Source organism: Capra hircus, chromosome 10 (genome assembly GCF_001704415.2).
Source record: "Capra hircus breed San Clemente chromosome 10, ASM170441v1, whole genome shotgun sequence".
Classification (NCBI taxonomy): domain Eukaryota; kingdom Metazoa; phylum Chordata; class Mammalia; order Artiodactyla; family Bovidae; genus Capra; species Capra hircus.
Genome location: NC_030817.1, coordinates 79,925,121 through 79,952,006, shown reverse-complemented (window position 1 = coordinate 79,952,006; position 26,886 = coordinate 79,925,121). Strand labels below are relative to the sequence as shown.

At 56.0% G+C, this 26,886-nt stretch overlaps 1 protein-coding gene and 1 non-coding gene across 2 annotated transcripts; both read left to right on the top strand.

Moving 5' to 3' along the window:
* On the top strand, positions 1 to 21,740 carry LOC102181869 (myosin-7). Its single transcript, XM_018054604.1, has 40 exons — positions 1 to 46; positions 1,201 to 1,253; positions 1,642 to 1,850; positions 2,107 to 2,250; positions 2,740 to 2,896; positions 3,048 to 3,075; positions 3,863 to 3,971; positions 4,061 to 4,153; positions 4,256 to 4,319; positions 4,736 to 4,834; positions 5,073 to 5,176; positions 5,785 to 5,923; positions 6,024 to 6,142; positions 6,257 to 6,406; positions 6,665 to 6,835; positions 7,428 to 7,737; positions 8,008 to 8,075; positions 8,383 to 8,470; positions 9,087 to 9,204; positions 9,349 to 9,472; positions 9,744 to 9,880; positions 10,127 to 10,382; positions 10,967 to 11,209; positions 11,356 to 11,532; positions 12,337 to 12,482; positions 13,583 to 13,673; positions 14,363 to 14,752; positions 14,975 to 15,101; positions 15,257 to 15,375; positions 16,365 to 16,561; positions 17,129 to 17,312; positions 17,489 to 17,654; positions 17,780 to 17,904; positions 18,463 to 18,771; positions 18,998 to 19,201; positions 19,322 to 19,447; positions 19,539 to 19,814; positions 20,722 to 20,817; positions 20,919 to 21,053; positions 21,604 to 21,740. Exons 3-40 carry the CDS (start codon positions 1,650 to 1,652, stop codon positions 21,619 to 21,621), a joined length of 5,808 nt encoding a protein of 1,935 aa, XP_017910093.1. The 5' UTR covers positions 1 to 46; positions 1,201 to 1,253; positions 1,642 to 1,649; the 3' UTR covers positions 21,622 to 21,740.
* Positions 16,696 to 16,803, top strand: MIR208B (microRNA 208b). The gene has a single exon (NR_129645.1). It is a non-coding gene; the product is annotated as a microRNA 208b (primary transcript).

Sequence of the window (26,886 nt, the reverse complement as noted above, 5' to 3'; positions counted from 1 at the left end):
CACAGCTCTCTCCTGCGCTCCAGTCTTCTCTCCTTGCTGCTCTCAGGTAGGGGCTGGGAGCTGGCGGCCCTCCTCTGGGATAAGGGCCCAGGTTTAGGAAGGGGCTCCTCCAGGAACAGCACGCTGCTTTCAGGGCTTCATGCAAAGTGTCAGGTCTGGTCATGGAGCACACACGGGCAGGTCTAAACATGTGTGTACATGCCAGGGGAAAGGGGGCTCATGTGTTACAGGGGGAGATGTCTGTGTCTGACTGAACATGTGGGACCAGAGGGGTGTATGTGTGTGTGTGTGTCTGAATGTTTGGTGAGAAAGGCTATGTGCCTCACTGCCTGAGACACAGAAATATCAACTGAGAGAGGAGTTTATGATCAGGCCCGAGGACAAGCAGGAAGCGGCAAGAGGATGGCAGAGAACATTTCAGAAGTTCGTGCGTAAAAGCTAGTTCTGTGAGGTTTGCACTGGGTAACTACCCACATTCACATACACAGGATGGCTCGTGTGCGCAGCTGGGAGTCGAGCGGTGGGAGGATGTGTGCCCCCTGCAAAAGTTGCTCCCGGGGACAGGAACATGGTGTCCTGTCTTCATACCCTTGACACGGTCTCTGTGCTGGGCACAGACTGAATGTACAGCTCGCCACATGTCTGTGGAGCGCGTTCAGCTGTGCCATGGGTGTGTCTATGAGAAGATGCCCATGGGGGCTCCTCTCTGACAACGTCCACCACAACTGACCGCAGATTGGGGACAGGATGGATGAGAACTGGCTCCGGAGTCATGAGACTTGGGTTCAAGTCCTGGCTCCGCCACTTACTGTGATGTGTTTTTGGACAAGCAAGCTCATGAACCTAGATTTCCTCCTCTGTAGAATGGGGTGAGGACTGAGGAGGAGGACAGGCATGAAAATGCTCTGTAGGCTATAAAGCCCCAACAGTGTGACCACTGGTTGTATGTATGTCAGGTGGCTCAAAAAGGCAAGCTTCACTAGATGGGAGAGGCCAGGGCAGGGCCATCAGCCAGGAGTGAGGAGTGAGGGGCTCACTGAGGTGGCATCAAGAACCTGGGTGGGGAAAGCGAGAGAGAGAGCGGGACCAGAGAAGCCCGCCACCACCTCCACCCCTGTTCAGGCCTTGGGGCGGAGGGGTGCTGAATCGCAGGACCGGTGAGGCAGGGACACAGCCCTGACCAACCTTCCTTCTCTCCAGGCCCCTGCCGCCTTGAGCCCCTTTCCTCTCGAAGGCGCGTTTGAAAAGCCAAGGTAAGGAGAGCCGATCCGAGAAGGCGCACAACTCTAGTTTCTGCCTCGCCTTAGGGAGCACAGCCTGGTGGCCAGGAGTTCTTACCTGTGACTAGTGAAGGAGTCAGGTAGTGAAGAGGTTCAGAGATGCGTGTAGTGTGTATAGTTAGCTTCCTGCTCCCAGAAGCCCAGGGCACTCTGCCCTCCGCTAGGAGGGCCCCAGGCTGGACCAAGTTAGCCTCCGCCTCTGCCCCAATAGATTTGCTGGGGCTAGGAGATGAGCTGAAGGAATGAGGGACTCTCGGTGACCCCTGCTGACCCCCGAGCACTGTGCTAGGCTTTGGGGCTCCTGCTGCAGGGGAGAAGAGTGGAGCGGAGGGCAGTCAGCTTCTTCTCCCTCCCTTTGCAGCCGCAGCCATGGTGGACGCGGAGATGGCCGCGTTTGGGGAGGCCGCCCCCTACCTGCGCAAGTCAGAGAAGGAGCGGCTGGAAGCCCAGACCAGGCCTTTTGACCTCAAGAAGGACGTCTTTGTGCCTGATGACAAAGAGGAGTTCGTCAAGGCCACGATTTTGTCTCGAGAGGGTGGCAAAGTCACCGCTGAGACAGAGCATGGCAAGGTGGGTGGCGGGGCCAGCGTGAGAGGCCACCCTGGATGCCCCCCCATGCCTGGGGTGCCTGGAGGCGGGTGCCACCAGGATGCACCCCACAGAGTCCTGGTTCTCCCTTCCTCTGGGTAGGGATGTACTCTCTCCAAATAGCCCTTCTCGTCCCCAACATCCTGTCTATCTTCTCTGGGACCCTGGATTCTTTTCTCATGAGCATGGTTCTCCTATGACCTGCCTAACTCCCATCCCTGTTCGTGGGCTGTTGCAGACAGTGACCGTGAAGGAGGACCAGGTGTTGCAGCAGAACCCGCCCAAGTTCGACAAGATCGAGGACATGGCCATGCTGACCTTCCTGCACGAGCCTGCGGTGCTCTACAACCTCAAGGAGCGCTATGCCTCCTGGATGATCTACGTGAGTGCACCCCCGGACATCCCTCTGGATCTAGCGGCTTCCTGCTCCGTGCATGTCCACTTCCTGGAGCCCAGAGTGTCTGTCCTTTGTGCCCAGGCAGTAGTTCACTCTGCCATACTCCCTACGTCCTTGTGCATGCTAAGCTGCTTCAGTCATGTCTGATTCTTTGTGAGCCTATGGGCTGTTGCCCACCATTTCCCAGGCAAGAATACTGGAGTGGGTTGCCATTTCCTTCTCCAGGGGATCTTTCCAACCCAGGAATCAAATTCGTGTCTCCTGCTTGGCAGGTGGATTCTTTACCACTAGCGCTACCTGGGAAGCTCACCTACATCCTTGGTGCAGTTCTAATGACCCGAGGGCTGGGGTTGCTCAGAGGGACTGCGTTCATACAATTTCCTTTCTCTCCCTCTCCTAAGACCTTTCTCTAACTCCAAAAACTGCCACCCCTCCCACTTCATCACTGGCAACTCACTTCTTTTCCTCCCCTAGACCTACTCGGGCCTCTTCTGCGTCACCATCAACCCCTACAAGTGGCTGCCAGTGTACAACGCCGAGGTGGTGGCCGCCTACCGGGGCAAGAAGAGGAGTGAGGCACCGCCCCACATCTTCTCCATCTCCGACAACGCCTACCAGTACATGCTGACAGGTGACAGGCCCCAAGTGAAGGGCTTCTTGGGGGCCCCTTCTCCCGAGGGGTTCAGGCCTCTGGGAGAGATGCAGGGAGCTGGGGCAGGGTGGGGAGATGACAAAGCATCCTGAGCAACTCCTGACTTGTCCTCCACATCTTCTCCCCACAGACAGAGAAAACCAGTCCATCCTGATCACGTGAGTGTGGCTACTTCCTATTCCCTTCCACAATCTCCTTGAGCCCACCCCCCATCAGGACCCAAGCCCCCAAGCACAGACCCCCAGTTCTCTTTCCCTCCACCTTCTGATGCCAGCTCTGATGTCTCCTCTGGCCTTGACCCTGGCCTTCTCCTTGCTCCTTCCCTTCCTTTCTCCTCCCCACTCCTCTTATTTTTCCTGTCCCATCTCCTTCACTCATGCCCCTGTAACTCATCACGCATCTATCCATAAGCCTAGGAACACCATGTCCTCTTCCCCTCTTCATTTTCCTTCATGTTTCCCTTCAGAAACCCTCCCCATTCTTCCAGCCCCACTCATTCTTTTCCAAAATGGCCTGGGCCCATCTTCTTTGATTGACCTTGCCCAGCCAAGACCATATTGAGCTGTGCATAGTCACTCAGTTGTGCAGGACTCTTTGCAGCCCCAAGGACTGTAGCCCACCAGGCTCTTCTGTCCATGGGGATTCTCCAGGCAAGAATACTGGAGTGGGTTGCCATACCCTCCTCCAGGGGATCTTTCCAACTCAAGGATCGAACCCAGGTCTCCCGCCTGCCCAAATCCACTTCTTCTAGCACCTCCTTCCTAGTTGATACCCTTGACCCTGTGTATGTCAGAGCACAGCTGTGTTCCTGGGATGCATATTATCTGGTGGCTTCCTGCTGCAGGGCTCTCCCTGCCAAATAAACTAGGCAATCTCTCTTGACTAGAGGCTTGTGGTCTCAAACAATGTCTGCTCACTGCCTAATAAGCCCGACTGTCCCAACAGCGGAGAATCCGGAGCAGGGAAGACGGTCAACACCAAGAGAGTCATCCAATACTTTGCGGTCATTGCTGCCATTGGCGACCGCAGCAAAAAGGAGCAGGCCACAGGCAAGGTAGGCCTACTGTCCTCCAAGGGCCTGTGCCGCAGAAAGGGAGGAGGAGGAGGAGGCCTCTCACCTGCCATCCTTCTTGACCTCCATAGGGCACCCTGGAGGACCAGATCATTCAGGCCAACCCCGCCCTGGAGGCCTTCGGCAACGCCAAGACCGTCAGGAATGACAACTCCTCCCGCTTTGTGAGTGGGCCCTGCCTTTGGACTTGGGATTTGGGCTGGTCAAGGGATGTGTCAAACAGCAGCCCTCCCTCAACTCATCACCACTTTTCTCCATGTCTCCAGGGAAAATTCATTCGAATCCATTTTGGGGCGACCGGAAAGCTGGCGTCTGCAGACATCGAGACCTGTGAGTGTCACAGACCTGCTAGGGCTCATCCTGACCCCGCCCTCACTCTAACTGTCTCCGACTCAGTCTCTCTGTCTCTGGACGGTTCTGCCCCTCAGGCTGTCCTCCTCTCTCCCTGTCTCTGTGTCTCTGTCTGCATATTCCTCTCCCTTTGAGACTTCCTCTGGTCTGTCTCCATCCCTGTCTCTGCTCGTCCCTGTGTCTTTCTCTGGGACCTTCCTCTGCTCCTGGGACCTCGTCTCCATCTCCAGCTCTGTGTGTGATCTCTGTGCATCTGCGGGTGCGTCTCTCTCCCTCTCTTGTCTCTCCCTTTCCCTCTGTCCTGTTCTCTACATTTATCATTCCTATTTCTCTATTTCCTTATACTGAAATCCGAACTTTTTCTTCTTCTCCTTCTTCTCCCCTTCTATTCACAGACCTTCTGGAAAAATCCAGAGTTATTTTCCAGCTGAAAGCAGAGAGAGATTATCACATTTTCTACCAAATCCTGTCCAACAAAAAGCCTGAGCTGCTGGGTGAGTCACAGCTACCAACTGAGCCCAACTATTTCCATGGCAACCTGGTCCCCTCCACTTGCAGCTGCTTGTTGACAGGCCCTGGGTTTATCGCACTGCTGGATTCAGTTCTGTGGGATGCAGGACCCCATTAAGCCTTGTCATGTGCTCTTTTGCAGGTCATGTGTCATGGCAGATAGCCCCAGGGAGGGCCAGGGATTTGTGCCCCCATTCTAACATCTCTCCCCCTACCCCCCAGACATGCTGCTGATCACCAACAACCCCTATGACTATGCATTCATCTCCCAAGGAGAGACCACTGTGGCCTCAATTGATGACGCTGAAGAGCTCATGGCCACTGATGTAAGTGTGTGAGGACCCAGCTGAGAGGCAAGGGGACTGGTGGTGAGGGGCAAATGAGTCCAGTTCACTGGCCCAGAAATAGAGCTAAGACCCTGGCTGTCTGTTGTTCCTTCCTGAGGGCCGGAATGTACCCCGTGACATGGGTGTGCTGGGATACAGGTGAGATTAGACAGTGAGTTGTATTTTCAATCAAAGCAAAGAGGGTTGAAAGCCATGGACAGAGAAACAGACAAGCCAAAAAACAAAGCATTACTAAGGGAAAGGGGCGGGTGGGGCCAGAGCAGGCTGCTAGGGGAAGAACAGGTGTAGACACATATGGGAGATCCAGGCATGGATGCAAGGGAAGGGCCTAGAAGAGGGACAGCAGTAGGAAACGTGAGTGGGTCACCCAGAGCAGCTCCAGAGAACAGCCTAACTGCTGACACCTAGCCAAGGCAGTCCACACCCACCCAGCTCTTATACTTCCCAGCTTAGTTCTGGGGTTCCCCACTGGGGATGGGAGTCTCAGCACCCATTCAGGAGATAAGATCTCGCTCAACTGCAGAGGGGCCTCATTTACCTTCCATATTCCCTTTTCTGGGGTCCACCACCATGGGTCCTGCCTACAGAATGCCTTTGACGTGCTGGGCTTCACTGCAGAGGAGAAAAACTCCATGTACAAGCTGACGGGCGCCATCATGCACTTTGGAAACATGAAGTTCAAACAGAAGCAGCGAGAGGAGCAGGCCGAGCCTGACGGCACCGAAGGTGGGAATCAGGGGTGCAGGGAGCAGCTATGGAGCCATGAAGCCTCCGTCTGGGAGGAGGCGTCCCCTTTCCAATTCTGCCATCGGCCCTTTCCTTCCAGAGGCCGACAAGTCCGCCTACCTCATGGGGCTGAACTCAGCCGACCTGCTCAAGGGGCTGTGCCACCCTCGGGTGAAAGTGGGCAACGAGTACGTCACCAAGGGGCAGAATGTCCAGCAGGTGGGTCATCTTCAGACATTAAATGGCAGAGGGGCTGGCCCGGTGCAGCCAGGGGAGCTTTGCAATTTACTCTTCCCACCACTCTCTCATTTGGGTTTCTCCCCAACCTTCCAGGTGGCGTATGCTAAGGGGGCGCTGGCCAAGGCCGTATACGAGAGAATGTTCAACTGGATGGTGACGCGGATCAACGCCACCCTGGAGACCAAGCAGCCTCGCCAGTACTTCATAGGCGTCCTGGACATCGCCGGCTTTGAGATCTTCGATGTGAGTGGGGAGCCCCGGGACTGGGAGAATGGGAACTCACTGGTTCACACAGGCAGCCACTGCTGGCCAAGCCCTGGGGAAGGCCGTGGGCTCCCCAGGGGTGGAGACAGCCACGTGTCTTCAGGGGGCGCTCCCTCCCTGCCCTGACTGGAGAGAGGCCAGCCACACCGTTGCCAGGCTGGACGCTGCCCTGGGTGAACCCCTTGGGCCACAGACCCCTGCCCGCCTGACCCACTCCGCCCCGTCCCCGCCCTGCAGTTCAACAGCTTCGAGCAGCTCTGCATCAACTTCACCAACGAGAAGCTGCAGCAGTTCTTCAACCACCACATGTTCGTGCTGGAGCAGGAAGAGTACAAGAAGGAGGGCATCGAGTGGGAGTTCATCGACTTCGGCATGGACCTGCAGGCCTGCATCGACCTCATCGAGAAGGTGCTGCCTCGGCCCCTCTGCCTGAACTCTCCATTCACGCCCCACACACATGAATGCCCCAGGAGAACGGCCGCCCCACCCTTCTGGGCATCGTGATCTAGCTAACAGAAGAATCCCAAGCCCTAGTTTCCAGAGCCTTGTGCTATCCTGGCCACCCAGGACAGGGTGGTCCTGGAGAGCTGAGTTCCAAAGCTTGAGAGTGGACTCACAGAGGATGGGCACTTCAGGGATGGCCTCCCACACCACTGTGTTTAATGACCCTGGTTTACCCATCAAGGAGCAGGAAGTCTGAGGGTGGCATGGGGAAGCATAAGAGAGCACTTCTTTTCAACCGCAACATCTCAGGGATCTGGGTGATGGAGTAGGGTGTAAAGCACCTATAGCATCCATGTTCCTAGACTTTCACAAAGGTCCCTTTGAAATCAAAGTGCCACCTTGGGAAGGTTTGAACAGGTGCCAGTCAATAGGTAACTGCTCAGAGCTGAAGTATCAGCTAACAGCCAAAGGGGCATCTCCATTGACACGAGAGCAGGCAGGATCCATCTCCACCTGCTTGAAGCAGGCTCAGTGACGCTGACCCCTCTACCCTCAGCCCATGGGCATCATGTCCATCCTGGAGGAGGAGTGCATGTTCCCCAAGGCCACCGACATGACCTTCAAGGCCAAGCTGTACGACAACCACCTGGGCAAGTCCAACAACTTCCAGAAGCCTCGCAACATCAAGGGGAAGCCGGAAGCCCACTTCTCCCTGATCCACTACGCCGGCACGGTGGACTACAACATCATAGGCTGGCTGCAGAAAAACAAAGACCCGCTCAACGAGACGGTGGTGGACTTGTACAAGAAGTCTTCCCTCAAGATGCTCAGCAGCCTCTTTGCCAACTATGCTGGGTTTGACACACGTAAGTGGAGACTGGGACCCAGGGACCGGGAGCAGGTTTCTGCTGTGGTTCTGAGGCAGGTCAAGGGCTAGCCCCCTCTCCCCCAACTTCCATGTCGGGCTGGGCCCCAGGGTTTACAGACGCAGTGAGAGAATTGGGTGGAGAAATTGGAGCACCCACAGTGAAGCACCAACATTTGGCCTGCAACCAAATGTGGAGAGAGGCTGGGATTCCTCACCCGCTGCCCTGACTCCGCACATGCCCACTCGTCCCCTTGACTCTCTTCCACAGCTATTGAGAAAGGCAAAGGCAAGGCCAAGAAAGGCTCATCCTTTCAGACCGTGTCAGCTCTGCACAGGGTGAGTGTGTGATCAGTGGCAACCTAGCCCTGCTCCCCTGCCTGGCTCAGCCCTGACTCCTCCCACTCCGTCTCCTCAGGCCCTTCCTGACCTCCACCCTCTCTTCTCTCCCCTGTATCTGCTGGCCTCGGCTCTTACTCCTTTCTCCCCTGGCTTCTTTATCCCTTCCGCCTCCCGCTGTGTCTTCCCCTAGCCCTCCTTCACTCTCCAGCTCCTTGCATTCTCTCTTTCCTTTCCTTCCCCTCTGCTCCCTTTCTTACTTCTCTTTCACTTTCTTAACTTCTCCCTCTTGGGTTCTGGGCCACAGGAGAATCTGAACAAGCTGATGACCAACTTGCGCTCCACACACCCACACTTCGTGCGGTGCATCATCCCCAATGAGACAAAATCTCCAGGTGAGCCCAAGAAGCCAGGCCCAGCCCACCGCTGAGATGCACTGCCCCAAGGTCAGGGTCTTTTAGATCACCTCTTGGCTCCCACCTTGGAGATTTCCAGATCACATTCTTCCCCTCCCATTCCCCAGAGAGGCTCACACACAGCCTCCCACCCTGGCCCCAGCGCTGCCCTCCATTTAGAACGTGTAGCTCAGGGTAATGTGTAACTACTTTGATCGACATTCCCTCCTAAGTGCCTTACAGCCCCTGATGAGACATGTAAGGATTGTTTTTCCCTTTCTGAATCATAAGGAGATGGAGGAGTTCAGGTGTCTGGATTTGGGTGCCTAGCTCTGCTAAGTTCAGTGACCTTGGTCAAGTCCCTTAACCTGTCAGGGCTTAGAAAATGGTCTATATTGGCCCTGGCCACCACCTATGAAAACAGGCAAAAACCATATAAAATAAGGACTGTGAAAGCCTTTTGGTTACTCTCAAATTTTATGGCAAGAAAAAAAAAAATACTGACTTGCTAAGGGTAAAGGCCACTCTGTGACAGAGCCAAGATCAGAACCCAGAACCCTCGGCTCTCAGCCCCATGCTCTCCTCACACACTCCTCTCCCTTCCCTCCTGCCGCAGGGGTGATAGACAACCCCCTGGTCATGCACCAGCTGCGCTGCAACGGCGTGCTGGAGGGCATCCGCATCTGCAGGAAGGGCTTCCCCAACCGCATCCTCTACGGGGACTTCCGGCAGAGGTGGGTACCGGGTGCTGTAGGGCTCAGGGAACAGGGGGAGCCTGGGCAGCCTTGGCAGGACGCGGAAACCGTGAGCGGCCTTAGATTCTGCGGGCAGAGTTAATCACTGCAGAACACAGGTGACATGGGGCACCTCCCTCCCAGGTATCGCATCCTGAACCCAGCGGCCATCCCCGAGGGCCAGTTCATTGACAGCAGGAAAGGGGCAGAGAAGTTGCTGGGCTCTCTGGACATTGACCACAACCAGTACAGGTTCGGCCACACCAAGGTAAAGAAAAGGAGGAAACAAACTGACTACAAGGAGACCTCTCTTGTCCTTTTACTTTATGGCTCCTTTCCTTTTACCAACCATCTCACAAGCATTACTGAACCACATGCCAGCCCTCCCCATGGACCAGACAGCCCTGCTCCCCCATTCCAGCTCCAGCTGCCACTGACCTCCTTCCTCCAGTTCTTCCCTGCCTTGTTACTCTAAGACAAGCCCCTCTTCATCCCCCTCCTGCCTGTACCAGTCATGTCCACACACAACTTCCCTGCAGGTGTTCTTCAAGGCGGGCCTGCTGGGGCTGCTGGAGGAGATGCGAGATGAAAGGCTGAGCCGCATCATCACCCGCATCCAGGCCCAGTCCCGAGGTGTGCTCTCCAGAATGGAGTTCAAGAAGCTGCTGGAACGCAGGTGAGGGAAGTTAAAGGGAGGGTCTCAGGCCTCTAAGGCCCAGCTTGACTCAGAGCACTGGAAGGAGAAAGAGCACCCCAGACCTTCAAGTGACAAAGGGCCACAACACAGCTACAAACGCCAGTGGTGGGCGTGGGGGGGGTGATGCCTCGCTGTCACAGTGCAGGATGGATGGAGGAGCCAGGGCCTCTGGGCCGGAAGGAGGGAAGAGGCTGTCTCACTGACCTTCTCACTCGGCCCCTGCAGAGACTCCCTGCTGATTATCCAGTGGAATATTCGGGCCTTCATGGGAGTCAAGAACTGGCCTTGGATGAAGCTCTTCTTCAAGATCAAACCACTGCTGAAGAGTGCAGAGACAGAGAAGGAAATAGCCACCATGAAGGAGGAGTTTGGGCGCCTCAAAGAGGCTCTGGAGAAGTCGGAGGCTCGGCGCAAGGAGCTGGAGGAGAAGATGGTGTCCCTGCTGCAGGAGAAGAATGACCTGCAGCTCCAAGTGCAGGCGGTGAGAGCCCCAGGCCTCTGCCCACATCTCCCACACCCCCTGCACCTCCCTACCTGGGGGCTCACCATCCTGTGCCCTCACAGGCGGAGGATTCTGGAATTAACACTTCCAAAGTCCTCCAAAGAAAGGGAAGGGGAGAAAGCATTAACTTAAAAATACAGGTTTTCCATCAGGATTTAACCTGGATCCATAGCTTAATAATTCTGTGACTTGAGGCAAATGATGTGTTATCTCTGGGTCTCCATGTCCTCATCTCTAGACAGGGAATAAAGTTGCCCTTCTCACCAGGCTGTAAATATGTAAAGTGCTGGCATCAACAAATACAGTTCCCTCCCCTTTGATGGAGGAGACCAGAGGAAGAGGGCCAGATAAAGAGACTTCTGGTTCCCTTCCTCTCTGCTCTCATTCCCCAGTGCTCCTGTCACATTGCCCTAAAACTCCTCCCCTCCCCATCCCTCTGAGGTTCTTCTCAGCTGGGGAGATCCTGGGGTTTCCCTCTTACAGTGAAGGTGGAGCCTGTCCCTCCAAGCTTTTGCCATCCACCCCATCCACCGAATAGCTTCCCCTCTGCACCTTGCCCTCAGGAACAAGACAACCTGGCTGATGCGGAAGAGCGCTGTGACCAGCTGATCAAGAACAAGATCCAGCTGGAGGCAAAGGTGAAAGAGATGACCGAGAGGTTGGAGGACGAGGAGGAGATGAACGCTGAGCTCACTGCCAAGAAGCGCAAGCTGGAAGATGAGTGCTCTGAGCTCAAGAGGGACATTGATGACCTGGAGCTGACCCTGGCCAAGGTGGAGAAGGAGAAGCACGCAACAGAGAACAAGGTGAAGGCAGCTCCCTTTGAATCCAGACCAAGTCTCAGGATTCCCAGACCTGAGTGTGGTCCTGGCCCTTGGCCTTGGAGGTCTCCATAGATGTCTCCAGGTTGGTGATGTCTGACCCTCGGGGGGATGGGGTTCTCGGCCAACAGGTGAAGAACCTGACAGAGGAGATGGCTGGGCTGGATGAGATCATCGCCAAGCTGACCAAGGAGAAGAAAGCTCTGCAAGAGGCCCACCAGCAGGCCCTGGATGACCTTCAGGCTGAGGAGGACAAGGTCAACACCCTGACCAAGGCCAAGGTCAAGCTGGAACAGCATGTGGACGATGTAAGTACACTATCACAAGGGTCTAGATGTGCCAGGTCTGTCAGTGTCTGTGTGTGCATATGTGTGTTTGGGGGAGTGGGGTTAGAGAGTGTTCCTCTCCTGATACCTTTTAGAAGGGAACTGGGGAATAGACAAGGAGAGGGGTGATCAATTCAGAGTTATGTATCTCACCTTGCTGATGTGATCAAAAGTAGAGATAGGCTTCTTTATTTCACTTTAGGTTCAAGCCTATATGTCTCCGTTCAACCACGGAATTTAGAGGGTTATCTCATAAGAACATGATAAATTTCCTTGGGAATTTTGTGAAGATCCTCAAGGAGGATCTTTGGACTTCTAATGGTTTAGCCAGGATCTGGTCCTCAGTGATCACTGCTCCCATAGGTAGTCCTTCGAGTACACCTCTACTGAATCATTCTTTATCGCTCTGTGTTATCATTATTGAAGTATGGGTCCCATCCATAGACTGGAAGCTGCCTTTAGGTGGAACTTGGTTTTATTCAGTTTTGCATCTGCAGTGCCTAGGATGGCGCCTGGACCCCAGTAGGTACTTACAGGATGCAGATTAAATGAAAGTAGCTCTGGGATTTTACCCTATAGTCATTCATTCAGTAATTTATCAGAGTTACTGAGCATCCCTCCGTGGTAGGCGCTCTCACAATGCCCTGGCCACATTTGGCCAATTCTGGGGAAATATTCCCAAGTCTTGACACCTCTAAGGATCCCTCAGCCCCAGAAAGAACGAGCTCCTAAATTATCAAGTCAGGATACTTGGCCTAAGGTCACACTGGTCCTTCTCTTCATCAGCTGGAGGGATCCCTGGAGCAGGAGAAGAAGGTGAGAATGGACCTGGAGCGAGCCAAGCGGAAGCTGGAGGGTGACCTGAAGCTGACCCAGGAGAGCATCATGGACTTGGAGAATGACAAGCAGCAGCTGGATGAGCGGCTCAAAAAGTAGCGTGTTCCCTGCCCCGTCACCCATCCTCCTCCCCCACCCGCAGCCTGGTCCACTCATGGAAGTACTAGCTGACCCGACAGATCCATCCTCAGAGGCAACAGCCTCATGCAGCGTCCATAAGGGGGTGCAAAACTGTGGGCAGAGCCTCCAGAAAGAGAGCTTTCCTCCCCCAGACACACACATGAGGGCCCAGCAGGCCTCCCTGGCAAAAGTCTAACCCAGATCCCTCCAGCCCTCTCTTCCTGCTGGGCACTCGCCCCCTTTATACACAAGTCTCTTTGGAGACCAGTTGCATAATACAGAGGAAAGTTCCACACAAAAGCCTCTCAGGTCCTTTCAGGTCCTTCACAGAAAGCCCAGAGGACCACAGAGAAACGTGGTCAGCCACCACGTGTGAGCAGTGCAGGGTCTGGCTACTTCTTTGTTCAATGATCTTGTGGTTCCAATTCTTATTGCAAGACCTTCCAAAATGTGTAGATACACATTTCACACTTGGCAAAGAGTGAGTCTGCGCACATATTCATACAATCAAAGATCTTCTGTTGCTTTAGGGTCAGGACTCTGAAAGGCTCTGAGACTCATCCTGATCAACAGCCTCCCCAGAAAGTCTTCACACGTACCCAGGCACAGTACTTGTTGAATGAATGATTATATGATCCCACTGATCCTCAAGCGACCTTTTAAGAATGGTACTTGAACCCCACTTACCAAAGAGGAAAGGAAGGCTTGGAAAGCTTACCAAATTGCCCAAAGTAACAGACACAGAATTAAAGACCATCAGAGCTAAAAGGTGCCTTTGAGTCTGTCTAGTCCAATGCCCTCATTTTACAGACCAAAGAAGGGAGCATCTCGGAGCCCAGGTCCGGTCACTCCACCTACAGTGCTCTTCCTGTTGTACTTCCTATTGAACTTCAATCCTCCAGCAGGTGTTACACTTTCAAGGACCCTACAACAGCCCTGGAAGCTGGTTGTTGTTTTTTTTTTTTTTTCCACGAAATCCTGCTCCTCATTTGTTTCATTACCATCTCCAACCACTGGCAGCCCCTCTTTGAGCCCGATCAGCCTTCCTTGCCTCACGGTCCCTTCTTCCTCGCAGGAAGGACTTTGAACTGAACGCCCTCAATGCAAGGATTGAAGATGAGCAAGCCCTGGGCAGTCAGCTACAGAAGAAGCTCAAGGAGCTTCAGGTAAGGCCCCTGGGCTGGTCTTCAGCCTCTCGACCCTCTTCCGTGCCGTTCTCACCCAGCATCACAGGCACTGGCTCTGTGTCTGTGAAGGGAGATGCTTGCTATCACAAATCCCCCACGAACACTTCCAGGAGGGGCGGCTGATCCAAGGATGACATAGGAAGAGATCTGGAAACACTCACTGGTCTGGGGACAGAAATCCCAGCTTCCTAGGTCAGCGGTGGTGTAGCTGGTGACTGTGGGGAGTGCACTGCCAACCTCTGGATCTATGTGGCCTCCTCTGTTCCCCATGGCTTTTCAGGCCCCTTCAGCCCAGCTGGGCTGTGACTTCAGTTCTTATCTCTAGAGTGGACACTGTGTTGGGTCTTTAGCTGTCCGGAACCTGTCTCTCTCATTCCAACTTCAATTATTTTTGCCACAAAACTGCCTAAACTATCCCTGGAACACTGGTCCCTTTGTCCTTCTTCAAGAGCAACCACTTTCCTTCCCATAAAGAAAATGTAGTATGTTTTGGCCCAAAGGCAGGCTAACTCAACTATCCAAACCATCTCACTGAGGTGATCCTTTTATTTCTACTTGTCCCCTGGTGGGACTAAGCTGACAAGCCAGGAGCCTTCTAGAGCCCTGGGAGGGGGCTCCGATAGAGAGGCCAAGGGGCTGGGTCTGAGCACCCTCTGTGTCCCACCCAGGCACGCATAGAGGAGCTGGAGGAGGAGCTGGAGGCTGAGCGCACCGCCAGGGCCAAGGTGGAGAAGCTGCGCTCAGACCTGTCCCGGGAGCTGGAGGAGATCAGCGAGCGGCTGGAGGAGGCCGGCGGGGCCACATCCGTGCAGATCGAGATGAACAAGAAGCGCGAGGCTGAGTTCCAGAAGATGAGGCGGGACCTGGAGGAGGCCACGCTGCAGCATGAGGCCACGGCGGCCGCCCTGCGCAAGAAGCACGCCGACAGCGTGGCCGAGCTGGGTGAGCAGATCGACAACCTGCAGCGTGTGAAGCAGAAGCTGGAGAAGGAGAAGAGTGAGTTCAAGCTGGAGCTGGACGATGTCACGTCCAACATGGAGCAGATCATCAAGGCCAAGGTGGGCCCGGCTCTCCTCTCCTCTCCTCCAATTCCCTCCACGTGCCTCTGCTTTCTGTCCACATCTCCTCTCTTTGTCTTGTTCAGTTTCCTGCTTCCGTCTTCTACCCTGTTCTTGGACCCTTCCATTTTATGCCTTCCTCTTTCCCTGCTCCTTTTAATTGCACCGCTCGCACCCCATCAGCCCCCTGCATACACCATATAACTCTCCTTCCCATCTCAGGCTAACCTGGAGAAGATGTGCCGGACCCTAGAGGACCAGATGAATGAGCACCGGAGCAAGGCTGAGGAGACCCAGCGTTCTGTCAACGACCTCACAAGCCAACGAGCCAAGCTGCAGACCGAGAACGGTGAGCCCTACCCTTGTCTTCTGAGTTCCTGAGCCAGTCCAGGCTTGGGTAGGCACACATCTCTCCAGGGAATGGGACCTGAGGGTTAGGGGCGGGGTGGGGGAGAGAGGAGTGACTGACCCTCGAGAGTTGAGTGTGCTTCGGTGCCTCTGCAGGTGAGCTGTCCCGGCAGCTGGATGAGAAGGAGGCACTGATCTCCCAGCTGACCCGAGGCAAGCTTACCTACACCCAGCAGCTGGAGGACCTCAAGAGGCAGCTGGAAGAGGAGGTTAAGGTGAGTCCCAGAGTCAGGCCACTTGTCCAGCATACTGGCTGGCCTTGCATCCACCACTTCTTTCCCAAGAATGAGGCCTGCTGTCTACCCAGTATTTTACCATTTTCCAAAAAGAAAATGCCCAGACCCTACCATGTGTGTGTGTGTGTGTGTGTGCACACTCAGTCGAGTCCAGTCTTTGCAAAACCACAGACTGTAGCCCGCCAGGTTCCTCTGTCCATTGGATTTTTCAGGCAAGAATACTGGAGTGGGTTGCCATTCCCTCCTCCAGGGGATCTTCCAGACCCAGTAATTGAACTTGTGTCTCCAGCATTAGCAGGCAGATTCTTTACTGCTGAGCCCCCTGGGAATCCCAGGCCCTACCATATGCCTCCTAATTCTACCTCCCATTCAGAGGCCTTCTGCCTTTCTGCAGCCATCTCTGGAGGGCAGGGAGTAAGAGGTGGGGGTGGGGGTGAGGGGAATGAGGTGAAGAGAGGAAATAAACTAGAGAGGTGTGATGGCCTTAGCTGGGCATAGGTATGGGATGCAGGAACTGTGCAAGCGGTCCTGGGATTTGCAGGGCTGAAAACTGGAGAAAGAAACTCAACTGGATCCTATTTTGAGCACTTTGCTGGGCTCATTAAAAAGGGGAGAGAATATGAATTTTTAAAAAAGGTCAGGGCTCAAATCCTAATCTGCCTCTTAAGAGCTTGGTGATCTTGGGGAAACTGCCTAATATCTCTGAGCTTCCATCTCCTCCGCTGTAAAATGGCAGTGAGGATGATAAAGCCTACTGTGTGAGAAGCATGAGGGGGATGGGCACAAAGCCTTTTGTAAATAGTGCGGCACTATATGGATTTTCTTTAACAGTACTCGGTAAACTGTTCCAGGTCCAATAGGGATTTAGAAACAGGTGAGAATGTGGGAGGATGTTGAAATTAGAGTGAGGAGACAAGCAGTGCATCACAGGGTAAGCTGAGCCCACCCCTTGGTGCCACCCCTCCCAGGCAAAGAACGCCTTGGCCCACGCACTGCAGTCGGCCCGGCACGACTGTGACCTGTTGCGGGAGCAGTATGAGGAGGAGACGGAAGCCAAAGCCGAGCTACAGCGCGTCCTGTCCAAGGCCAACTCAGAGGTGGCCCAGTGGAGGACCAAGTATGAGACAGACGCCATCCAGAGGACAGAGGAGCTGGAGGAGGCCAAGTGAGTCCCGGGCGGCCTGCCTCTGGCGGGGGCCCCTGTGTCAGCAGGCCACAGCCCAGCCCACTGCTCACTGGGGCTGGCTGCGGGGATGGATGCTTAGCTAGCTTTTGACAATGCAGAGGACCCTGCCCCGGCCCCACCTCCTTCTCCTCTCAGGGAAGCTTTTTGCTCGCGTTATGTTTCTCATCCGAATATAAGACGAACAAAAGGTTTGTCTGAGGGCAGAGTGCACCCACCTGGGGCAGGGTGCCATGGCAGGTGAGAAAGGGGGGTGCTGGGACTGCATGTGTCCTCCAAGTCTGCAAGCCTAGAGGCTGGCCAAGGTGGGAGCGCTGCCTCGCAGAAGGCCCCCTGGGCGCTGTGGGTCTTCACACCCTGTCCCCCAGACTCTCCAACAGCCTTGTTTTCTGCCCCTGGGCCTGTCCTCAGGCTTCTCCAGCAACACTTTTGAGCTTTCAAAGACTGTCTTCCACAAGACTCACCATGTTTCCCCTTGTCCAAATCCACACCCTCCATCCTCCCCACCCTCTCCCACCACTACTCCCCGGCCCTCACCAACACGGGCAGGAAGAAGCTGGCCCAGCGGCTGCAGGACGCCGAGGAGGCCGTCGAGGCCGTCAACGCCAAGTGCTCCTCGCTGGAGAAGACCAAGCACCGCCTGCAGAACGAGATCGAGGACCTGATGGTGGACGTCGAGCGCTCCAACGCGGCCGCCGCCGCCCTGGACAAGAAGCAGAGGAACTTCGACAAGGTGGGCTCGGGCTGCGGGCCACAGCCAGGGGGCAGAGCAGGCCGGCAGGCGGGAGTCAGGAACATCCTCCCAGGAGGCTGAGGCTAGGGGAGGCTGGGCCTAGGAGGGGGACCTGGGTCCCAGAGGTGGGTCCGGGGCTGCCCTTTGAGCCGCTTCTGTCCGTTGGGTCCCCGCAGATCCTGGCCGAGTGGAAGCAAAAGTACGAGGAGTCGCAGTCGGAGCTGGAGTCCTCGCAGAAAGAGGCGCGCTCCCTCAGCACCGAGCTCTTCAAGCTCAAGAACGCCTACGAGGAGTCCCTGGAGCATCTGGAGACCTTCAAGCGCGAGAACAAGAATCTGCAGGGTGCGGGCGCAGGCCGGGAGGGGCGGGGCAGGGAGGGTCCGCACGTGGCGCCGCCCTGCGGCCCCTCGAGGCCTTCCCGCACGGGAGCAGGCAGCCCCCGACTGAGCCCCCCGCCCCTCCCACAGAGGAGATCTCCGACCTGACTGAGCAGCTGGGCTCCAGTGGCAAGACCATCCACGAGCTGGAGAAGGTCCGCAAGCAGCTGGAGGCCGAGAAGCTGGAGCTGCAGTCGGCCCTGGAGGAGGCCGAGGTGAGCACACAGGAGTGGAGGAGGTGCAGGGGGTGGGAGAAGAAGCTGAGGGCTAGGCTATGGTCCCTGTTCTCATCTTCCCTATCTTTTGTTCACGGGTCCCCCCTCAGAGCCTAGAACCGTGCCTGACACTTAGTAGGCACTCAACAAATATTGTGGAAGGAACGAACGAACCGGTCACTCACTTCCCTTCACACAGACATTTTACCTATTACATCTTCGACAAGATTTCCTGTTTCACTCCCCCTCTCTTCACCTCTGCCTCCCTCTTTGAGCTTTTACATTCTGTGCCTGATTGCCTCTGTTTCCTTGGCAACACCACTCTCTTCATTTTCTTCTTTGTCTTTATAGCTCACTCTCCTCTGTGAGAGCCTGAATCACCTTCTCTTAGGCCTTTTTTTCCCTTTCAGATTCTCTTTTCTTCTTCCTCCTCCTGCTTCTTTGACTGAACCACTTACACCACCCTTGAGCTCACTTTGTATCCACGATTCATGGACAGCCCCTGGCCCCATCCTGTGCCCTGACTGCCTCAGACCTTCTCTTCCCAACCCCCTGCAGGCCTCCCTGGAACACGAAGAGGGCAAGATCCTCCGGGCCCAGCTGGAGTTCAACCAGATCAAGGCAGAGATGGAGCGGAAGCTGGCAGAGAAGGACGAGGAGATGGAGCAGGCCAAGCGCAACCACCTGCGGGTGGTGGACTCACTGCAGACCTCCCTGGACGCGGAGACGCGCAGCCGCAACGAGGCCCTGCGGGTGAAGAAGAAGATGGAGGGCGACCTCAACGAGATGGAGATCCAGCTCAGCCATGCCAACCGCTTGGCCGCCGAGGCCCAGAAGCAAGTCAAGAGCCTCCAGAGCTTGCTGAAGGTACACGGTGGCTTTTGGAAGCAGGAAGTCACCTCATCCAGAGAGGGGCAGTGGCATCCCATCATCACAGCACCAGCTCCCTCCTGCCCCTGGGCCATCACTGACCCCTCCCACAGCCCCTGCCCAAGCCACCACCACAGGCTCACTGCAGCATCCAGTTCAGCTAACAGCCTTCTGATGGGTTGAACCCAACTCCCTCTCTCATGCGAACTCTCCTGATGCACAGGACACCCAGATCCAGCTGGACGACGCGGTCCGTGCCAACGACGACCTGAAGGAGAACATCGCCATCGTGGAGCGGCGTAACAACCTGCTGCAGGCCGAGCTGGAGGAGCTGCGGGCCGTGGTGGAGCAGACGGAGCGGTCCCGGAAGCTGGCGGAGCAGGAGCTGATCGAGACCAGTGAGCGGGTGCAGCTGCTGCACTCCCAGGTGAGCAGTGCCCTAGGGCGGTCCCAGAGCGGAGCACAGGCAGGTCTCCGCAGGTGAGTTTCAGGAGACATGCATGGATGCTCAGTCCTGCTTTCCTGCTCTGCCCACCCCTACCCTCAGAACACCAGCCTCATCAACCAGAAGAAGAAGATGGAGGCAGACCTGTCCCAGCTTCAGACTGAAGTGGAGGAGGCAGTGCAGGAGTGCAGGAATGCTGAGGAGAAGGCCAAGAAGGCCATCACAGATGTGAGTCCCCCTGCCCGGCCTGCCTACTCCAAGCCAGGGTTTTCTTGGACTGGAAGACTTAGACCGAGTATCACTTCTCTCCCGTGTGCAGGCCGCCATGATGGCGGAGGAGCTGAAGAAGGAGCAGGACACCAGTGCGCACCTGGAGCGCATGAAGAAGAACATGGAGCAGACCATCAAGGACCTGCAGCACCGGCTGGACGAGGCGGAGCAGATCGCGCTCAAGGGCGGCAAGAAGCAGCTGCAGAAGCTGGAGGCCCGGGTGCGGGAACTGGAGAACGAGCTGGAGGCCGAGCAGAAGCGCAACGCGGAGTCGGTCAAGGGCATGAGGAAGAGCGAGCGGCGCATCAAGGAGCTCACGTACCAGGTGCGGGCTCAGCAGCTGCCCCCGGACTGGGCCTTCTGCATCATGGCCTGAAGCCAGGGTGACAACCACCCCAGAGGGATGAAGTGTTCTCTCTTAGCCTCTTAGAGGGCAAAGAGCCGGAGGACAGCCTATGGCTACCCAGTTTCTACTCTGCCCAGTCCTGTTCTACCCTGAATACCCCTGGCTCAGGGGGCAGTCTCTGAGCCTTCTGGCCTTCAAGCTCCCCATCAACATTCACCATCAACTTGTCCCTTCAGGACACACCCAGAGCTCCAGCAGAGCTCACCCAGCACAGATGACCAGAAAGCAAATATGTAACCAAATCTTAGCCTGGCGTCATCACCACCAAAATACACCAAAGCCATTGGAGTGAATCTCAGAACTTTTCAGTTACTCAGGGAAGCATAGACTTTAGCTTTTGCAGTGTTTTCCAGAATCAGGCTATCAATTAGATTTTGTTTCCATTCCAGTCCAGAAAGTCGCCATCCCTCTATGCATACTTGTCCTTAACCTAGATCAAGTCTATGTCATTTCCCAGCAGTCCAGGAAATCCCAAATGGCCTGCTTTCCCAGAGTTCCTGCCGGCACATGCTGGGTTTATCCTCCGTGGGGCCCCAGGACCCCCCAGGGCCCACTTCCAGAACAAGGCCCATGCACAATTTTGTGTGCAATTTCAGGAGGCCCATCAGCTCCCTAGACTCTTTCTTGGCACATACTATTAAAAGTATGCATATGTTTTTTGGTAAGAAATTGTAAGGAGAACACAAGAGTTTGGTGAGGATCAGAAAGTTGAATTGGGTCAGGATATTACCTTCAGGGTAAAGCCGATGAATGCGGGAGGGGCTATACTGCTTCCTATGACCATGCCATACTCACTGCTGCCCACCCCCTTCCCCACGACCCCCAGACAGAGGAAGACAGGAAGAACCTGCTGCGGCTGCAGGACCTGGTGGACAAGCTGCAGCTGAAGGTCAAGGCCTACAAGCGCCAGGCTGAGGAGGCGGTGAGTGATCCTGCTGGGGTCCAGGCCTGGAGGAGGGGACCAGGCAGTCGCATAACCCCTGGCTCCTCACCTCATCCTCCCATCCCCCCGAACCCCTACAGGAGGAACAGGCCAACACCAACCTGTCCAAGTTCCGCAAGGTGCAGCACGAGCTGGACGAGGCGGAGGAGCGGGCGGACATCGCCGAGTCCCAGGTCAACAAGCTGCGGGCCAAGAGCCGCGACATCGGCGCCAAGGTGGGTTCCCCCCACGACAGCAACCCCCCAGCCCCTCAGACATAGCCCCTCACACCGGGATTCCTCCCCTTCACATACTCCTGCAGCCGAACCCCACAGCCCCAGAGGCAAGGTAACTCAGTCCTCCATGATTTATAAGGTTCTTCCCGCTCTCACTTTCAATGATTTTGTGATTCCCAGCCCTACGGTGGTCAGCAGAAACCCTAACTGACACATATCCAGTGTGTCCCGACTTCCCCCAACTGCTGTTTCCACTTCTCTTCCACCTGCTTTGGCCTTCAGTCTTATAACTCCCACCCAAGATGTACGTCCCAGAGGACCTTGTCCTTGTTGAGGAAGCATCCCTCCGTCTGACCCCAGGGCCCTTCCCTCCAGAGCCCTCCCCTCCACAGTGACCCCTAGGACCCATCTCCCAGCGCCTCAGGGCCTCCCGCAGGCCACACTGTGGTACTGCCCACCTCAGTGCCCATCTCTGCTTTGCTGCCTGTGCCCATCCCTGCCCAACACCCACCTCTCCGGAGCTAGCGTGGACTGTGTTTCCTTCCCAAAGGGCTTGAATGAGGAGTAGCCGCGCCACGTCTTCTTGGTCTGCCGCATCTTGAGGGTGCAACGAAGCTCCCAGTCCCGGAGCCTGGAGAGCTGCCCCTTTGGAAGAAGCAGAATAAAGCAATTTTCCTTGAAGTGAGATCCTGCCTCTAGACTCTTCTTCACAGCCTGCCAGCCACAGGAACACAAGGACATGACCACGGGACGGGGAGGGGGGCTCCAGGGGAGGAGGCCAGACCCAGGAGGCCTCCCTGGGGAGCCTGGGAGGCTCCGAGCATCCTTGGTGCGGCACTGCCATGGTCTCCCGTCACCTCCTCAGCAGATGACACCTCTCCTGTCAGCCCTCTCCCTGGCCCAGAGACCCTGGGGGTTAAAGGAGATTTAGAGAAGCCCTTGAAGCCCTCCTAGAGCACGTGAGCCCATCTGTGTTGACCTACGCCCCGATCTGATCAACACCGCCCCCCCTGCTGACAATAGCCAGGCTGGGCCATGGGGAGGAGGTTTAATGTGTGAGGGTGCCCTCCAAGGCATGACCCACTTAGAGTAATGATCCCCCAGTCCCCATCCGAAGTGAGTGTCTGAGAGGGCACAGGACTGGCATCCGTAGCTCCTCCCCCTTCCAGACACAGCTTCCACTGTCTCCAACTACCTTCCCACCATGATCAGGAGACCTGCACTCCAGCCCACCTCCCATCTCCTCCTGGGACCTGGCCTGTGATCCAAGACACTCTATTCTTCTCCCTCATTACTTCCTACCATAGCTTTTGGCCTTGCTGGAAGATGGAGGTTCTTTGGCCTGTTTAGAGCAGGTCATCTGAGGGGGAGGCAGACAAATGAGGGGCTGGGGAAAGTCACGGTGAGCAGGGCCCTGGGGAAGGAAGGGGCTGGGGAGGATCACCAGAGGGCTGGAAAGTGGAGGAAGGAGTAAGCTCCATCTCAGCTAAACAAGCCCAGTCCTCCACCTGCCCCAGACTCACTTAGGGCCATGGGGAGGAGGTTTAATGTGTGAGGGTGCCCTCCAAGGCATGACCCACTTAGAGTAATGATCCCTCAGTCCCCATCCGAAGTGAGTGTCTGAGAGGGCACAGGACTGCTTAGGGAAGGCCTGGACCACGGAGCATGGGGACTGAGGAGGCCCTGGCCTGAATCCTCCCCAGTGTGCTACACATGGCCACTCCCAGCCCCTCTGGGCTCTGAGCTCCCAATGCAGCAGCTAAAGTGCCTGTTCCAGGGAGGAGAGGAAGAGGAAAGAAGGGGAACAGGGAAGGGAAAAGGAAAGACCTAAGCAGGTCTGCAGTGGAGAGAGAGGGAGAAGGTTCAAGAACGTGGAGGATGGTGAACAAGGAAACCAACAGAGAGAGAATATAGAGGAAGTGAGGTGGGTGCCCTTGAAAGACCCACAGGCTATCCCTTCATTCTCTTCACATCCTCCTCCACTCTCCCTGCCTAGCACCAGTCTTCCTAGGAAAGACTCGGAGAGGAAATACCTGGAGGAAAGAGAGGGACATGTGTGAAAAGGAAGATGCAGGGGATACTCAGAGAATCCAAGCTTCCAGAGCAGAAAACAGAGGCAGAGAGAACAGCCAGTGCCCACGCCGCAGACAGGCCCCGAAGGAGGATGCTGAGAGGGGATGGGAGAGGAGACAGAGAGGGCGAGCCTTGGATAGAGAAGCTGGAAGAGCCAAGGTCTGGTACTGGCCACAGGAAAGAATCCTGGGTCACCCTCAGATGCCAGCAAAATTGAGACAGCGGAGAACGGTTAGGTTCAAGAGGAGTGGATGAAGACCCAGGAGCAGGAAGTGCAGGCTGAGATGGGACAAGCAGAGGGTCAGCAGAGGCTGGGCTCAGAGAAAGGCAGAGACGTCTGGAAATACAGGCATGTCAGACCGTGCGATGGGCAGAAATATGGCGCCAGGGAGAACGGGAGCCCAGGTCCAGCTTTGAGACAGGGAACCGGGCAGAGGGGAAGGGAGACAGACACAGAGAAGGACAGACATACAGGGAGCCAGGCAAATGCAGGGCTTCTCTCCTCGGCCCCTTACCTGCGGCAGGAGTGACCAACCAGCACGCTCACCCTCCAGGACTCCTGGCAGAGTGAGGAGCTGCTTCGGGAGGACAGAGAGTAGGGATGGATGTGAGAGGGAGACTAGGATAGGGAGAGGATGGCAAACCAGACCAGACGGGTGGGGCAGAACCCTGGAACCGTGTTAAGCCCTCCCCTCTTCCCCCTTCCATAGGAGACAGTGGGAACCGCCTGCCTACCCCTCACCACCCCTCGACTCCATCTATACCCAGTCTGGCTTGCTCAGAACATAAGGTTCCCTGAGGACAAAGCCTAGCCTTTGTCACCTGGTTCTGACCCAGTCTGACCTGATGTTCCCAGCCCCTTATCACGTCCCCAGGGCAATGGGAACTAGGCAGTGACGCACTGGGCCGCAGACTAAACCCCCAGCTTGCGTACTAGGTCCTCAAGTGACCTGGAGATGGGGACAAGTAGCTTTCATCCCAGGGGGAAATGAGTTGGCATATGTGCCTGCAGGAGATGGGAATGTGGGTTGACTACGGTCCCCCCAAGGACATGGGTATAGGGTACAAGTCCCCTGGAGACAGATGTGTAATCCTGAGTCCCACAGTGGGGCAGTGGAGGGCCCTAGGGAGTTGGAGACCATGCAGGAGAGACCACATAATTGGTGGAAAGCAGAGAAGCCGACCCCCATCCGTCCTACCCACCTCCACACTCTAGAGCTATATTGAGAGGTGACAGGAGATGGTTTGGGAGGGGGAGCCTGGGAGCATGTTCCTGGGTGTGAGGGTGTAGGGAAAGCCAGGGCAGCAGAGTCTGGCTTTGTTTCCTGAACACAATGTCCACTTAGTCATAACAGGCATGGCTACTGCCTCTGAGAGGTGGCATCACTGGAGGCAGGGAGGGGGGCCACAAGGGCCTGAGGCGCTTGGGGACACTCTCCAAGAAGGACATGTGAGTATGAGCCCCATGAGGGTTGAGAGGCGACACCAGGGTTCTACCTGGGGAGACGGGAGCGGACTGCAGAGCCCCCACCCTGTGGAATGCCAAGCTTGGGGCCCAGCTGGTGTAAATCCCGGGGATTGCCAGGGCCCCAGTCAGCCTCAGCAGCACCTGCACCCTCTGGCAGCCCAGGGAGGCGGAAGGGAGCACCCCCACCCTCACCCCTCCTGCCTCAGGCCCCGGGGATTAACGCCTCTCCCACCCCCATCCCATCCCACAATGGGAGCAGAGGATGGCAGTGAAGGGTAAAAGCTTCTGTGTGCAAATGTGTGTTTGGGTGTGCAAAACAACGCAGAGGAAAATCTGCAAACTGAAGTATGTAAGAGTGGAAAACCCTCATGTGTGTGTTAAGACTGGGCATGGACCCGTGGTGGCCAAGTCTGGACAGTAGATGGCTGGACTGCGGGTCTGTGTGCACCTCTGCCATGGTGGCATGGGGGAACTCCGTCTTCTGCTTGACAGGTCAGACAGTGGCCACTGTATCAGGAGCGTCGGGGAGGGGCTGGGGGCTCCGGATGTGTCCCTCATGTAATGCAACCTCACGTTCCCAGGAGGACACCTGCCTGCAGACAGGGGAAAACACAGAAAGAGAGGGCAGCACGAAATTCTTTTCCTGACAAAGGGAAACTGAGTCAAGGACCCGGGTAGTGGCGCCCCTCCCTGGGCGTCCTGGCTCCAGCAGCCAGGCCCCAGCACCATAGGGCTCCAGGACCAGAGAGGGTGGGGAGCTGCTCCCAGCCTGGGGCCGTGTGAGGACAGGCCAGGGAGGAAAGGAGGAGGGGAGCCCGTGGCTGGGAGGCAGGGGACAAGCCTCTGGTCTGCAGGAGAAGGTGGCCCTCACCCCGTGTGCTCAACTCACCCTTCAGATTAAAAATAACCAAGGTAAGGGCTTGATGGGGGGGTGGCAGGGGGGAGGTGGTATGAGAAGTCCTGTCTTGCCACTATCGGCCCATCAGTCTTTTGGAGGGGAGGAATGTGCCCAAGGACTAAAAAAAGGCCCTGGAGCCAGAGGGGCTGGGGCGACAGACCTTTCATGGGCAAATCTGGAGTCCCGGTGTCCTCTTGTCACCTCCAGAGCCAAGGGATCAAGGGAGGAGGGGCTGGGAGGAGAGAGAGGTGGAAGGGAGGGTCCCTCCGGAAGGGCTCCAAATTTAGGCAGGGGGTGGGGGCAGCGAAATATAAAGGAGTGTGCTCCAAGGACAGACTGACACTCCTCTGAGCCAGGTAAGGTGGGGCTCAGGGTGGGAGCCCCCATCTCGAAGGGAATGGGGTGAGATCAGTCGGAGGCCCAAGGGTTCTGCTTGAACTGTCTTGCTCCAGCCCTGGGAAGTTGCCCCCGACAGAGGGGGAGGTTCCCAGGGGAAAACCAGAAACCTCTTTTCTTCTCCTACCGGCATGTCCTCCCCGGCTTTCGTCTCTTCCATGTGCTTTCTTCCCCTTTGTCCCTCCTTGGATGGCTTCCCTCTTGCAATCCAGTTTTTTTTTTTTTTTTTTTTTTAAGGGAGGATAGTTATAATATTGTGATGGTTCTTGCCATACATCAACATGAATTGGCCACGGGTGGTTCAGTTTTATTTTTCCTCTTGGTTTTTGTCAGCACTTGTCACTATCATACTTCCTGGTCTGTCTCTCTTCCTGCCCCTCTTGGCTGTGTGCTCTAATCTCCTTGCATCTCTCTGTTTCAAACGCAGATTCCACACCCTACTCCTTGCACTTTGACTAACTCTGCATCCTCTCTTCCCTGTCTCTCCGCCTCTCACCCGCCCCTGACTGCCCCTTTCAGTCTGTCCCGCTCAGGTGACTCCCTGGCTTGAGACTCACAGCTTGCTTCTCCCCGTGGGCTGCCCCCTTGTTCTTCATTCTCCTTGTCTCTTCTCTCTGCTCAGCTGCACCTCTGTGGCTCACGGTCCAGGGTCTTCAGGATTCTCTGTGAAGAGGTCACCAGGTGAGAATCATCTCAGTTTTCTCCGGGAAGCCAGGTTGCTGGACCAGGGGCCCCTGTCTCTCCTCTGAGTGGCTCAGCACCTTGCCTTGGCAATCTCCAGTCCATTCCACCCCACGCAAACCCCTCACTGATTTCCCTTCAGCCTCATATCAGAGGGCAAGAGGGGGCTGGATGCAGGCCAGATGCTTCTCAGCTGGGGAGGTGAGAGTGACAGGACCCAGGTGGTGAGGAGATGTGGCGGGGAATGGGGGCTGCAGAAGGCAAGGCCACCCACTGAGGCCCGGGCCCTCCTGTCTCGGCCGCAGAGGAGCGACAAG